General features: G+C 36.9%; 1 protein-coding gene across 10 annotated transcripts in view; it reads left to right on the top strand.

Annotated features, from left to right (window-relative positions):
• The window catches only part of msi (RNA-binding protein musashi), a 737,371-nt gene that overhangs the window by 691,357 nt on the left and 30,057 nt on the right, over positions 1 to 15,957 (top strand). For 5 of the 10 annotated variants that reach the window (XM_069823358.1, XM_069823360.1, XM_069823362.1 and 2 more), the window contains one exon: positions 1,549 to 1,629. The exons of the other annotated variants lie outside the window; for them this stretch is intronic. In XM_069823358.1, the coding sequence (XP_069679459.1) occupies positions 1,549 to 1,629 (81 nt within the window). The remainder of the gene's footprint in view (positions 1 to 1,548; positions 1,630 to 15,957) is intronic. 10 annotated transcript variants of the gene reach the window in all.

A 15,957-nucleotide genomic window follows, 5' to 3' on the forward strand; every position in this document is an offset into this window, starting at 1 on the left:
TTCTAGCCTTAATCAGTCTGAGAATTTTTCAGTCTCTTACGGGAGAAGGTTGTTAGTTATTCTAAGCCCATATTTTGAGCTGTTTTTCGACATGAAATAGACTGATGCGTGAAAACTCCAGTGAGATTGTGTTATTGTGAACCTTCACCTGAGACAACACAGTTCATGACATTTGCAAAGTATAAATGCTATTTAAATCCATTACTGGCAAATGAATATGTATATCAGAATACAGCACATGAATCTCGCTAACTTGTTTACTTATAGGAGGATTAACCTGTCCGTATTTTCTATCTAATACTCTTTTGTTTTACGGTTACAGCAGGACTCATAGTAAACACGAGGTCGAGCCTTCACCTAGAACAGTACACATGTTGATACCGTAAGCTTTTATAACTGGGTAAAATTACATAAACGACAGTTGCTAGGTTTCTTCGACCTGACAAACTATACAGGGTGATTCATAAATACGTGTTGAAACTTTGTGGGTTAATAATGCAGAGGTAAAAATAAAACTAACAACTTTTCCCGCAAATCCTTACTTTGAGTTATGATGCATAGTGCCATATCTTTCCAGGCATCAAAAACATGAGCTGGTAAAGCTTTCGGCTGTGTTACGTTCGCATACACAGCGACTGCGGTAGATTTTCTTATTCGCACACCCTACTACAGTTGATTCCCACCTGATACGACTTTGTTTATTGTACGTATGTATGTTTAGTTGTATGGCACTGTTGCAGTTCCTATAGTCACCACGTCCCGTAGGTACGCATTCATTTTGTCGTTAGTTCAGTAGGCTTCAGTTGTGTACGGTAAGATAGATCGTGCAACACCAGTTGCTTGGCCAGTCAGATCACCAGACTTATACCTTTGTTGTCGTCTGAAGGCGCTCGTTTATGCCACTCAAATTCTGAACGTAGAATAACTACAGCAGTGACATCGAAATAGCTGTGAAACAGTTCGGAATGAGTTGAACGGAGTCTGTAAAATTCTAAGATCAGTACATGCCTGCGTACAGTAAATATCAGGTCGAAATAACTGTCGTAATAGGGGTGTACGAATAACAAACATCTAAAGCAGTCGCTATGTGGGTGAGCATTACACATCCGAAGGCTTTACTGGTCCATGTTTTTTATACCTAGCAAGATAGGACATTTTGGATCATAACTCTGAAAGTAAGGATTTGCGGGAAAAGTTGTATAGAACATTTTAGTTTTAGTTTTACCCCAATATTATACCCACAATGTTTTTACAGGTATTTATGAATCACCCTGTATATAAGCCCCGTGACAGAGCGTCAGCATTAGAATCATAATTTTATGTAAAGTCATCCTTAAAAATTACGTGAACTAGAGTCGGAGTATATTTCCAGGAAAAAGAAATTCATAAAATAGGAATGATTGAATGTGGATGGGAACTGTGTTAATTTCGTCATTGTTCATGGCATCTTCAGTGTTGCCCTCTGGCATGAAGAAGTGGATTTCAGGAGACGGACGATGAGTGATCGGAAATTACTTTGATATGATCTGAACAATTCCTCTCTTCCAGATTACCTCAGTCACATATTTTCATGGAGCAGTCGTTACCGTTCCTTCTAAAGAGAGTCGGCGTATATCCACCCGGATCAAGGTAACTTGTATTTTATTTAACCGTGGTGATATTAACATTCTGGTGAAGGCTGGAAAAAATTCGTTCACTAATAATGTACAGTACGTTAACCGTCTCACGTGTTATGTTACGTGACGTTTACTGATACCCACCATTACTGTTTACTAATTTTCTTCCTTATTTTCTAATAACGTATCTGGACTCTTATTCTGGTACTGCCTCCTATAAGCATTCCAGTTAATATTTGAATAATGTTTTGTGACTTCGTTCTATATTGATTATTCTAACACGCTTAAAGACAATTTTCTCTAACGTTTTGACATTGAAGGTACTGAAAGCACTGTAACATTTTATTCTTTCGGGTTGGTGCCTTTACGTTTTGTTCTTAATTAAACGATTGTTATGAATAAGGAGCGGATTCCTATATAATTAAATATTATTTTTGCGTGTGACAAAACACAATTAACAAAGTTAAAAATTCCTATCATGAAGTTTCAAGTTTAAAACCCGAATTTTATTTCACATAAAAACACATATTTTCACAAAAAATGTAAATACATGTTTTCAGGAAATCAATTATAAACACACAAATCTTGGAGTTTTTTTACCTAAATAATTTTTTTACAAGAACTTTTAAACATTTTAAAACTAAATCAATTATGTCATTCAGAAGTACGTTATCTTTTTAAGAATTCTTGGTTGCTTCGTGTTTCTTCGTGGTGTATCCGTGATCCATTTTTGTAATAGTATCGCCTCTAGTTGTGAGAACTGCTAGGCAGCATATCAGTATTATTGTTAGAGAATAAATTAACATGGACAAGGAGGAGAGATCTTACAACACATAATTAGGAATGTTTATTGTTGCTGAAGATGATTTCATTCCACGCTTTGTTTATGGAACACAACAGATAAGAGCTCGGGGATGAACATTATTTAATTTAAACAAATCTCTCGCTCGTGTCCATCAAGTAAGGCAATACGTCTTGTTGTGATTCCCTGTTATCGGGCTTCGTCAATCGATATCCTTCAAGTTATAATGAAAGACGGTTGTTTAAAAAACGATTTGGCTTTCCTGTTAGCAAATCTAAGCTTTTTGTGTGACTCCATAAAAAAAACTCGAAACATCCAAAAACCTGTTGTCTGAAACAGGGAGGTGCGTGCCGTGAAAATTAAACTAGACTCGCTACCAGGTTCAGAAGTACAAGTACTAAGGGACAAATTCCAGAATGTGTTTGGGAAAAACAGTGGATATAAAAAAAATGTGTAAAGTTGCTCAAGTATTGGAGGGTGTGTCTGTAGGTGAAATTGACGGTGTATGTGTTTGCGACATTCCTCTCTTTAAATATGCATGTCTCACGTCCTGTGATGTGGAAAGATCGTTTTCACAGTATAAGTCGTTGCTCAGAGATAATCGGCATGCATTTGTGATGGAGGATTTGGAGATGACCTTTGTTGTTCACTGCAATTCTCGACCAACTACTAGCACTCAAGTGTGGTTGGCGAGAACCTAGTAACAATTTTTTTCCAAGCTAAGTAAGGTATTTTTGTCATATTTAAAAATATATTTTTTTTATGTTTGGCAAATATTTTCGTACTTTTTAGCACATAAAAAATAAATATATTTAAATTTTTTAGCACATAAAAATCCGCTCCCTAGTTATGAATAGATGTAATTGATAATTATTGATAATTTTAAATAATTTTATCCTGATTATACTTACATTGATTTCTGGGGTTTGCAAAAATCTACTAGCGTCGAGAGTAACGGAACTTTAAATAGAAATGTGACGAAGTAGTAATATGACATTATAAAGGTTCATATATTTATTAAAATTATTTCGTATCAATTTCTATATAAAGTAATGAACTGAAACAAATATTTTTTTATCCAATGACGGGTTCTTGAATTTGCATCATTCGCACAAGCGGTCCCATATATGAGCGACGCGCCGAAGTTGTATTTATTTTTTTCTGCCGTAGACGTTGCCCTGTTTGCGCCAAGAGCAAGGGCAGGTATTTATTGAGATTAATTTTATCGTTTGTGTTTTTTAATATCAGTGTCGGGAGGAGATTGTTTGAGATGATTTGTACTCTTGTCTGAGATTAATGGACATTTTGGAAAATATAATTATTTTGGAATTGAAGTATTAACTCTATGAATATTACTTTCCAAATAATTAACATTAAAGATTCGTTGGATTCTGGTAAAGGTGCGGTACGACCAATAGACAATGTTTGTTGGATTGAAACTGTATTTAACACACAGGCCTATTCATTAAAAAAAAAAACTTGCAGTTCTCAAATTAGCACTTTCAAATTATTAGTGAAATGTTGAATTCTGCGTCTTTTGAGTTCACTAATGTAATCAGAACACCTGGAATACCATGTAATGTAGGCTACTTGGATATATAACAAAATTCAAGTAAAAAAAATCGAAAAAAAAAAACAGAATATGTAATTCGTTATAAAACGACGCAAAAGTAATAATTCGCGAATATGTTCATATTTCGCTATTAGAACTATTTCGCAATTTGTTCCGATTGTTTTATCCGCTTATTATTAACCAGAATCACTTAATTCGTAAAGATTAGTAAAAATCTATTGTTTGTCTATTACTATACTGTGCTTTTCGCGATCTCTATAAGTACCCGGCCCTGGCCATGGGAGATAAATTACATAGCGCAGCATAATGATTAACGAAGCAATGGTGGAATGCCCGTAGGGGAAACGGGAGGTCCCTGCGAATATTACCACCAAGAACAGTCTTCCGCCACAAAAGCCACTTGTACCCGCTGTTATTCGAACCCGGGTTACCAGCGTGGAAATCCGACGCTCTAGGTGTTCGGTTGCATTTTCTTTTCCCTAAAATTTATATTATTAAAAAAAAAAACATTCCATTCATTTTGTAGTGTAGTGAAATAATTGGGGTAAATAGGGTTCTGTAGAAGAGACAGAGGGTGAGGAAACAATCTGAGTACAGTACATATACTGTATTTATCTGTAAGGTTATAGTGTATGAAGAATCGCTTAAGTATTTTCGTTGGCAGTCAATAGTGGATGAATTATTAATGCATTGGCTTACATTGCCCAACTACATCATTCCGTCACCATTTCTCCATTTCGTCATCATTCCATCAGATAGCCGACTGGCGACGCACGGAGGGGCTGGCCTAGGGACGAGGGGGTTGCCTACTAGAAACCTGGGTGCAGCGAACCTTAGTGTAGTCAGCCGGCGTGGGTTTAGGAACGCGCCTAGATTGAGGGTTAGAACAACAGATCGTAACGGGTCGCACTGCTTGGCTATAGTGCCCTCCTACTCGTAAATTCCATTCCAATTGCATTCCATACAAAATCTTTTGAAGTCGTCGTGTGACTCCATTTAATCTATATTTTATTCTGTGGATAATGAGCCAAACACAGTACTTTTTGCAAAATGTAAATATTTATAACTCTGTTTTCCAAATTTATCAGACTCATTAAAGGCTGTGTGATGTATCTTGTCTCACTGTGAAAAGAGAGAGAAAGAGATATGTCTTACTTCGTCTGTGTTGTTATGGCGATGGGGGAGTGGAGCGATGCAGTTCATCCATCCAGTGGCGGAAGGGACTAGTTGATACATTCTGTAGCGCAAAATAAAATAACATATCTCTCTTCGTACTGTGTAGTTCCGTCACTGAGCTTGTCTTTCAAGAAACTGAGTTCCGGCAGCCTGTACAATAACAAGATTTTGAAAGGAATCCTGAAAATTTACAACCCTCCTATAATCTCCACCCTCATTTCAAGGGTTTTGATTATTTTATATTTTCTTTGTCTTTCTCTGCTTCCCAATGTACCTAAACAAAGGAGCTGAAAAGTATTTGCAAGGTTGGAGAATAAGTAAAGTTGGTTTATTAAAAGGAAAATTACGAAATTGTAATCAGCACGAGCATTCAAGCGTATCATGCATGTTATTGAAAAAAAAAAAATATATGCAGTGAACGATTTCGATGCCTGTTAACGTTCTCCAAAACATTCAGACACACCACCTCACCCTACATTCCAACTTTATATTGCCACCGTCTGATCCTTTTTATTGGCGGAAAACATTTGAGATTGTGTTGATATTTGATACTGCTGTGCGTTCGAAGATGAACACGTAGCTACACATTTCTCGGTTAGACTTCCGAGAATATCCAGCGAGAAAATAAAATATTGCATTCTTTCTCTTAGATTTAGACTTCCCACAGGTCGTAACGATGTTACGAAATATGAAAGTTCAACCTACGGAGTGAGTATAAATTTTCATTTATACTTCCTCAGCTTTTCAAGATTCCGTAGTATTCACTCATATATCCGATCTATTTTCTAAATGGATCTGAGTGAATATTATGTAGTTACTCGTACATAATGTATTGCGTATTGTTTGTATATTTTTTTTTGTGCTGGCTTGAACATTCTCAGTTTCAAGACAAGCAACACTTCAGTTATCCACTGAATTCTTATTTTCCTTTTGTGTTTCACATTGACAGTGGTTTTGTTTAATTATTTACAAGCGGCCAGCAACTATGGATGCGTTAGGTTGAAAAAAAAATTCATGAACAGCTAGCTATACGCCTGTGAGATTAGTGGATTGGTTATTATGAAATACCATTTTTGTTTTTGTTAAGCATCTAAACATTATTGGCACAAAGTTAATAATTAGTGAATACATGATTTGCTTGACTTCTTTTTAATTATTAAAGATTTTATTAATTTGTCCCGGATCCTTAGTTCTACGTATCTCAGTGGTCAGAGCGCTTGGTACGTAGAATCAAGGACCCAGGTTCGATCGCCGGCGCCGGAGCGAATTTTTCTCCTCAAATATTAATTGTCAATATTACAGATATTATTCTGTAGGACAAATTAATAAAATCTTTAATATGCTCATACCTAGCAGTGCATATTTCTGTACAGATTACTGTGCACTTAACTGCAGAATCCCGGCCAAACAAGTCATTCAGCTGAGTGCGCCCCTTGTGTAATGGCAGTTGACTTGGACATAAAAATCAACATATATGCCTAACTTGGAGTGAGGCCACAAAGGGAAACATTGAAGGAGGAGCGTTCGATCCGGTGCTGTGAATTGAATTCGGCGTAGCTCAGTGGTCAGAGCGCTTGGTACGTAGAACCAAGGATCCGGGTTCGATCCCCGGCGCCGGAGCGAATTTTTCTCCTCAAAAATTAAGTCTTTTTAATTGTTTTTCATAGTATCAACTCAATAAATTAATTTTATTTTAGGTAAATAATTACCAATATAAAAATGTACATAATATGTTGGGTAATATGGAATACGAGGATAATATGGGATACAACAATTTTTTACCTTTTATTTTAAAACAGTTACTAAAAATGTGTTAAATAGTCGGAAAAACCTAAAACTCTACGAATACCTGAAATAACTTAAAAAAAATGAACAGACATAATTTAATGCAAACCAAATACAGTGGTTTAATGTTAACATAGTCGATGTTCGTTTTCCTGGTTGAGTGTTAGAGAAGGCCGTATGGCCTTAACTCTGCCAGGTTAAATAAATTATTATTATTATTATTATTATTATTATTATTATTAATCGAGAACCTGATAATAGGAATATTCAAGTACCGATAATAAAATGTCTCATTTCAGCTTAATTGTATTTTTCTTGCGGTTAATAGGCCTTTGAGATATACGGTTATACTGGTATTCCATATTACCCGCATAGTCATTTTATGAAATAAACTTCTTCCACATGATCGCGGAAAAACATAAGCACGTAAAACTACTGATATAACAAAGATTAACTTCATTACATGGCGCATGTCGTTAAATTGTATATCACATGCATATTTAGTAACCATCAGCTAATATCTAATTACCTGCGAAAGTTTTAGAAAACAATAGAACATAGAATTAATTACTAACAAGTTGTCATTAGTTCAACTCAAGCGAGACTGCAACCGTAGCGCCAGGATTATCATAATATGAAGTAGTGATGTTTCATCTCTATTCAATAATACCCGAAGCTCCTCTATATTGTAATTTTGATGTAGTCAGAGTTTATGAATATGTTTAACATAGATTGGTGAAAATATATTTACCATTGTGAACAATGAGCGTGTAGTTGGGTGGGACCATGTTTAAATACGGGCAAGGTGAGACAGCTTATTTGTGCGACCATTCCACGAGTTTCATCAACGTAAAGATAACGAAGGATACAGCAGTCAAATACAATTAGTAGGGAAATTGTGAATTATTTGATACAAGTTGTCTTATACCCTAATTATACATAAATTCTAAAAAAGATCTTGTCAGTCTCGAACCTGAACGTTTATAGCGACATTAAGTTGTGGTTGAGCTTCTTTGGAGCTCTCCTGTCTGTCCTGCCGTGGCTTTGATTAGTGAATTGCCGAATTGGTGACGTTCGCCTTATAGAAAAACGTAAAGCGGTGGTAGAAAATGGTTACAAACTGATAATTTGATGAACATTAGAAAGCGACCTAAAATTGTCTGTGTCTTGAGGTGTATTAGGCTAATTGATTTTGCCTTGCCCACGAAGATTGATCAAATAACCTAGAGACAAGTATATACTTGCATGCCCTGTAAACCTTAGAGAGCCAAAGATTGGCCTCGCCCAATTCAGAGAATACTGGAGTAATATATGCTAAAATCTTATTTCTTTCTCTTCACATTTCCTGCATATGGCATCTTCTGTGATATTCAGAATTTGTATCTGCCGTTCTATGCAACATTTACTTTTTATTAAAATATATTTCGTTTCATTTAGCAATGGAATTTACCTTAATCAACAGTGACGAGAATAGCTTTTCTTATAGCTTAAGCCTTCCTGTATTTTCTTTTAAAAATTTCTTCCAGTGCTCTGAGTTCAGCAGTTTTTAAATAATTTGTAATAGTCATTAAAGCTGAATAAGTGTCTGCACATAACGACCTCCGTTGTCCCTACATTGAAAACTCTTTTCTAATATGTTAATTGAAGTTGGAAGAATGCTCTGAATGGCTGTGTCCAGCGTTCTGTTCGCTGCAGATTTATATTACAATACGCGTAAGTGAAGGAACAAAATGTTGTAATCCCGATTTAAATTGAGTATATGTGAGAACATTTTTTAGCATATCATATATAAAATGGTCTTAATGATAGCAGACATTTGCCGTTTTGTGAAATCGTGTATCTACATAGGAAGTTAGAATTAAAATAATTCGTTCTTCAGTGAAGTGAAATCTAAATTTTGTTTTAATATTTAATGTGCAATAGTAAGGATTCCAGCTCACTGATGGACTAGATAGCGAGTCTTTATGTGTGCCATGTAGTGAAATTTATAATTTTGCTTTGAATGCATTCCAGGCCAGTAGCACAGAAACTTCATAACTTTTATAGAGTTTCACATAATTAAAAAGTACAGGTATTTCCTACATACCCTCTGAAGGCACTTGGAGGGCATGGAGGTAGAGCTGTTTTCTTGAACTCTGCACTAGAATGAGGTGGTGTGCTCGGCATCACGCTCCAATCGCTTTTTACCCTTGGGAAAGACCGGTACTCAGTTTGAAAGGAGGCTGAGTGAACCTTGGGGGCCTTCAGGAAGTTTGGTGACGAGAAAATTTCATACCACCCAGCATTGAACCCAGTACCTTCCGCTCTTTAGCTAGCTTCTCTACCAACTGAGCTATCCAGCCTCTTTCACAGAATTTGACACGAGTTTAATTAACATTGGAAAATTTAAGTTACAAATAGCTATTTGACAGTACGAGTATAATTCTCTTCTTTATCGGAGTTGCCAGATCGGTTGTTTAGTCAGCTGTCCGAAGAGAGGTCTGAACCTCACAAATGATACAACAATGCACCACATAGGCGGCAACTAGGCCAGGAGATAATGGGTAGGTTGGACAGTTCCTTTTACCTTCCATTGCATACGTCGTCGATTAGCTACATGCTACAGTGATCAGACTATAGGTGCATACAAACATTTGATCTTCTTCTGACACATACCGTCAAGTGAGATGCACTGCCTGATAATATATCAGCCAGAACCTCACCAGAACGGTTGTTGTTGTTTAGTCAACTGTCCGAAGACAGGTCTGAACCTCACAAATGATACAACAATGCACCACTTACGTGGTAACTAGGCCAGGAGATAATGGGGTAGGTTGGCCAGTTCCTTTTCCCCTCCATTGCATACGTCGTCGATTAGCTACGTGTTACACTAATCAGACTGCAGATGCATACAAACATTTGATCTTCCTCTGACACACATCGTCAAATGAGATGTACCGCCTGATAATATATCAGCCAGAACCTCAATCTGAGGCACCAGATCGGTTGTTGTTGTTTAGTGAACTGTCCTAAGACGGGTCTGAACCTCACAAATGATACAACAATGCACCACTTACGTGGCAACTAGGCCAGGAGATAATGGGGTAGGATGGCCAGTTCCCCCCCCCCCCTCCATTGCATATATCTCCCATTAGCTAAGTTTATTAATTTGGTTTTCCTTATTCGCTGGGAGGCAAGTTTAAAACTTTTCCCCTTCCCCACATTATCGTGGGTTAGATTGCAGTTTTCAAGGCAATTGCAGCTGTGTTTCCATTCTATTCCGTTCACGGGATCAGTATTGGCTATGTGAAGAAGCTTATTTTCCCTATAGTTTATACACAGAATCATATGCAATATCAGTATTTTGTGGCCATCTTACAGACCAGTGATGCATTAGCTTTCGATAGGGCTCTGGAAAGAGGGTGTCGATATTTATTTTGAACGAATCACTACGAAGTTAGTATTTTTTCTCACTTTTCCAAAAACAAATATTGATTTCGAATTTGTTTCTATGCTTTCCTCAGACATTTATCCATGAATCCTAAAAATTACAGCGCGATTGATTGACTATCTATAAGAGCTACGACGTGATAATGTTTAACAGTGCGGTGAAGATCGCTCTTGTCTACTTGATGAAAACGGCAACGAAAGAACCACGATTATACCCAGTATTTATAGAGCCTTAGCTCTCGATACCATAGAATCAAAACAGTCATAACGTGGCATGTCATGTGTCGTTTTCAAACTGTCTTTAGTAACTTTTGTGTAACTGAAGAGTTACTTAAATACAGTACAAGACATAGAGTTTTCCGCTCCCTCAACGTTTTATCGATCATAAATTATCCCATAGCAATCGTAAGTATCGTAAGGAAGAAAGCAATTTGATGCGCTATAAAAACAAGAATCTTGCAAGAGGATTGCATGTTTTCTCTCGCTTCTGCCGGCTGTAACTCTAGTCACCACCCTCTCAATAGTCCAGTGGAATTGACAGCGAAGGAAAGAGAGCCACTTACGGCTCCCGCTTCCCTTCGATAGTAAAAGGAGATGAGGGGCATCGGATTAGTCTAGAGTCCGTGGAGTAATGGACATCGCCGATCTCGTTGGAAATACCTTCCTGTAAGAGAAAGTCCTTTGAACATGTAGTTTTTCTTGACATTCTGGCTGAATTTTGTCTTGAGTGCTGCATGACCTCAAGAATCACGCATCAACATTGTGTAGCATTTATTTCACCATCAACTGTGCGCACAAAAGTCTGTTTTCTTTTTTAACTGAATATTTAGCCTTGTTCGTCTTCTCGGATCAGTTAACCGAAAGACCCCGTTCTGACGGTGCGGGAATTTCTCGAAACGGGCATTTATTCAAATCAACTTCTTGCGGACAATAATGTACACACAATTCGATTTTTTCCCGTGCATAATGAAATTTAAATTCTGTACGAAAACGAACCGTGTGTATACTGCTGTCAGCACGAAATCAATTCCAATAAATACCCGTTTCGAGCAGTTCTCGTACAGTGTGAACGAGTCCTCAAGAAGTCTCGCAGTTCTTTCTAAACGCCCGTTCACACAGTGCGGGAATTTTTAGAAACTGGGATTTATTAGACTCGATTTCGTGCGGACAGCAGTATACACACGGTTACATTTTTTTCCCCCGTGCATAACTTAAATTTTATTATGCACGGGGAAAAATTCGATTCGTGTGTACAGACCGATTATTTAGTCCTGACTGCTCAACGAAGCGAAAGAGGGGAAATAATAGAAATGTGGGAAGAGTTCCAGAGTAGAGATAAGGGCGAGCGGTCGGTAAAGGAATGCAGTACAGCTTAACTGTACTGGAAACAACGCTATACCGCATGCGTAATATCCGATCGCTCTGACTGCAGGCGACAGACTAACCTGAACATCCCTTGGCGTAACTTAATGGACTCGCCTGACCCAGGCGCACATTGCCGGCGACTGTCAGGACTAAATAATGGTACTGTACACTGTTGTCAGCACGAAATCGATTCCAATAAATATCCGTTTCGAGCAATTATTGTACAGTGTGAACGGGCCCTCAGGAAATCTTGCCCATTCACACGGTGCGGGGAATTTTTAGAAACTGGGCTCGATTTCGTCCGGACAGCAATGTACACATGGTTAATTTTTTCGCGTGCATGAGTTAAATTTTATTATGCACGAGAAAAAATCGAATCGTGTGTACACTGCTGTGCGAACGATTCGAATAAATGTCCGTTCGGAAAAATTCTCACACTGTGTGAACGGGTCTTAATATTACTCGCATGGGGTGTTACTATGTCATTGCTTTAGACTAATTTTTTTGTTATGTGGCATTTGTCTACATATTGTTAAAATGACCAAATTAAAAGTAATTTTTATTTTCTGAATATATTATAGGGTTAAACAACAAAAATTGACAATTTTATAATTACAAAAACTCTGACACCTAGTAGATACTGCTCCATCAAATAGCCTTCATTGTCATTGCACTTTAAGAATATACTCGTACTTACACTAATAGGATAATTAATTACATTTGAAAATAATGGGTATCAAAAGTAAACAGAGCTAATTAATTCTTTGTCACTGTTATGCCCTTCCGAAATTTCGAAGCATTTCTCACGAACCGACAATAACGCCTATCTTATTAAAACTTAACTGGGCAAAACTGGCTGTTTCTGACTCTAGACAAAGTGAAGACATTCTTGAAAGTTCACAGAATTTAAAAAAATTCTATCTATAATATTATGTAGTGATGGGGTGTTCTCGTGCGAGTTCTTAAGGGTTAAATAGAGAGATTGCTGAATCATGGGGGATAATGCTATAAACTGATGACCAGGGAAAGGGATTTGGAGTATTATAAAGAATGGTGGAACGCAGTATAGATATTCGTAGCTCAGTGACTGTCAAGCGAGCTGCATGGACGAGTACAGTCCACTTCATACAAACTTACACGCAACGTTCTGTAAATGTATTTCAGAATAAACATATTGAATAGTTTAATGACATATAGTGGCCTACATACATAATCTGCATTTCACTTTGAACTACATGTGTTTTTCTTGGCAACGCACAAGACACCAATAAACAACATTACAAATATACATAATTAAATATCAATCTTTGCGTCCTCGCGTGTCAGTGGAAATATTGATGGCTGATAGACAGTTGTCTTCTGTATGTAACTCGCCTCTGAATATGTGTGTTTTTCTGTCAGGAGCGTGTTAAATAAAACCTTTATTTACAATACCATGAAATATGATAATATGTATACAACGTATACTACAGTATTTACAATATATGCAATATACTACAATATTTACAATATAGCCTAATAGAGTATCATTAAATGTTAAACAAAATGTAGAACCAAATGAAATGGCATTTTCAATTAATGCTATGTTTTGTTGATGAAACAATTATTCCTGCTGTGCCTTGTTAGAATAAATTGTAAATATCATTTTCAAATTTTCAAAACACAACTTTGCTCTGTTGCAAGGAAGGAAAATTTTTAACATGAAAAAACTCCGCTCTACATCTGCAGAGACAATTGGAGAATACTTGAAACAAAATACGTCAATTAAATTCACATGTTGAATGACGTCATTGGGACACGTGTTTGTTAGTGCATCTAAAATCCGACTAAGAATACTGTACCCATCATTTTTAATCAGAACTATGTTCATTTTTTCACCAACACGTTTTCCTACTTCACCTTCTACTGCACTCAGTTTATGTACAATAGACCTAATAATATTTATTTGCTCAACTAGTTCTACTCCTGACACTTCTAATCGAATAATGGCATCCGGTAAATAAAAAAAAAATTGACTTAATATGCATGACTTCTTTTTTTGATTATTCTATCATTTAGCAGTTCCTGACATATTTGAATCGCAGCCGCGTCATCAAGATCGAAAGACTGGACCACTTTCTTCACTGATTGGAGGTGATGTGCGTATAATAATTACTGCAAGCTTCTAACCATGACCTCCATCTCTTAAGAACTGGACATGGGGAAGCGATAATTTAGGGAATTGTTTCCTGAATTTTGATACTCGATCTGAGCTTTTACATATATAGGCTAGTCTTCCAATTTTGTATTGCTAGTTGGTTTCACTTTCGGCATTGTACGTGCACTTCACTACTCTGAACTGCAAACCTGCACGTTGAGGTTCTTATGCGACAACTGTCCCGTTCACCTGTTGTTGACGTGCAGAGATCTGCGAGTATGTCATGGAGGGGAGGACTTGGTATAAAGGGTTGTAAACAAATGGCTTTGTAGATGCCAATACTAGCTTTTACTGCTCCAAATTCCGTTCCCTACTGATGACATTGGATTGTTTCTGTTCATCCGTTTTGTGCTAGATCGAGTTGATGCCCCTTTTGATTGGTAGATCGCGCCTAACGCCTGTTGGATCTTAAATTATGCTAACACTTTAATGGGAAAGAAATATTTTACTTCTTTTTATTTCAAGTAGGCTATATATCATGGGTGACAGGGTAACGCTAGAAGAAAGAAGAGTGGTAGCAAGCTTAATAGAAGTGCTTAGACCTCCAACCATAGTCCATAGGAAGATTGAATACAAATTTCAACGAGACAAACTAGAGGTAAATATCTGATGTGCCGTTACTCCTACATGTGTAAATGAACCTCTTTTTTTTTACATTCAGACAGTGAATTTCGAAAGGTATTTTACACGTGTTGCAGTCCATTGGAAATACGCTACGAGTGGCATTTTCAACAGGATGGTGCACCTGTGCATTATGCCTGTAATGTTCGTGATTTTCTAGACAACATATTTCCAGGAAGATAAATAGGAAAAAGTTCACCTTTACAACGGCCTTCCCATTTTCCCCGATCTATTGCCCTGCGACTTCTGATTATGGGGTGTGGTGAAAGAAAATATGTTCAGCACGAGAGTTGGGAGTATCAGTGAACACGGAAAGAATGAGAAATATATGATTCAGACTACAATGATATTTACTATGGTGTTTTTAATAAACAGAGGTGCTTTCGTTACGAATTCATATAATCAGACGATGAAGGTAGTCTGTTAATAGGTCTAATACGATGCATAATATATTTACATTAACTACTACACTATATACTTCGTTCCATTATAATAATTAATAATAATAATAATAATTTATTTATTTAATCTGGCAGAGCTAAGGCCAGTAGGCCTTCTCTTCCGCCCAGCCAGACTCTAATTCTAATTAAATACATTTGCTTACATAGTTATTACATTAATATCTAGATCATAAAACAACATGAAAGTAAATAATGAAAATTGTATAACTAATGTTAGTGTGACAATAATAAACATTGGTAAGAAATAATAATAATAATAATAATAATAATAATAATAATGAGATAATTTAGATATTTATCTGTGATATATATAACCATTAAACATTGAGAAACCTGAAACAGCTATTATTGTTAACAAGAATTGTTAGAAAAATATCTCGTTAGTCTATTCTTAAATTGGTTTGATGTCTGACAGTCCCTGACATTACTCGGTAGGGAATTCCAAAGTCGAGGAACAGCCACAGTGAAAGAAGATGAATATGAGGATGTTCGGTGGGAGGGAATGGATAATATTGAGGAGTTTTGTGATCGCGTGTCTAGGTTATGATGGGTGGATAAATTTTGAAAACGAGACGCAAGATAGACAGGTGTGGAGAAATGCAATATGTGAAAGAGAAGGGAAAGACAGTGGATTTTCCTACGATCTTCTAGACGGAGCCAGGACAACATTTCGAGGGATGGTGTTACGTGATCAGCCCGGCGAATATTGCAGACGAAACGGACGCACATATTATGAACACGTTGTAGTCTCTGCGCCGAAGTAACACTTAGGTCAGTAACCAGAATATCACAGTAATCGAAGTGGGGCATCACGAGCGTTTGCACTAACAGTTTTTTCATGGAAAAAGGTAGGAAATTCTTCAATCGTCTAAACGAGTGGATTAATGAGAATACTTTTTTGCAGGTTTCTGCAACTTGAATGTTCCAATTTA

Source organism: Periplaneta americana, chromosome 4 (genome assembly GCF_040183065.1).
Source record: "Periplaneta americana isolate PAMFEO1 chromosome 4, P.americana_PAMFEO1_priV1, whole genome shotgun sequence".
Lineage (NCBI taxonomy): Eukaryota > Metazoa > Arthropoda > Insecta > Blattodea > Blattidae > Periplaneta > Periplaneta americana.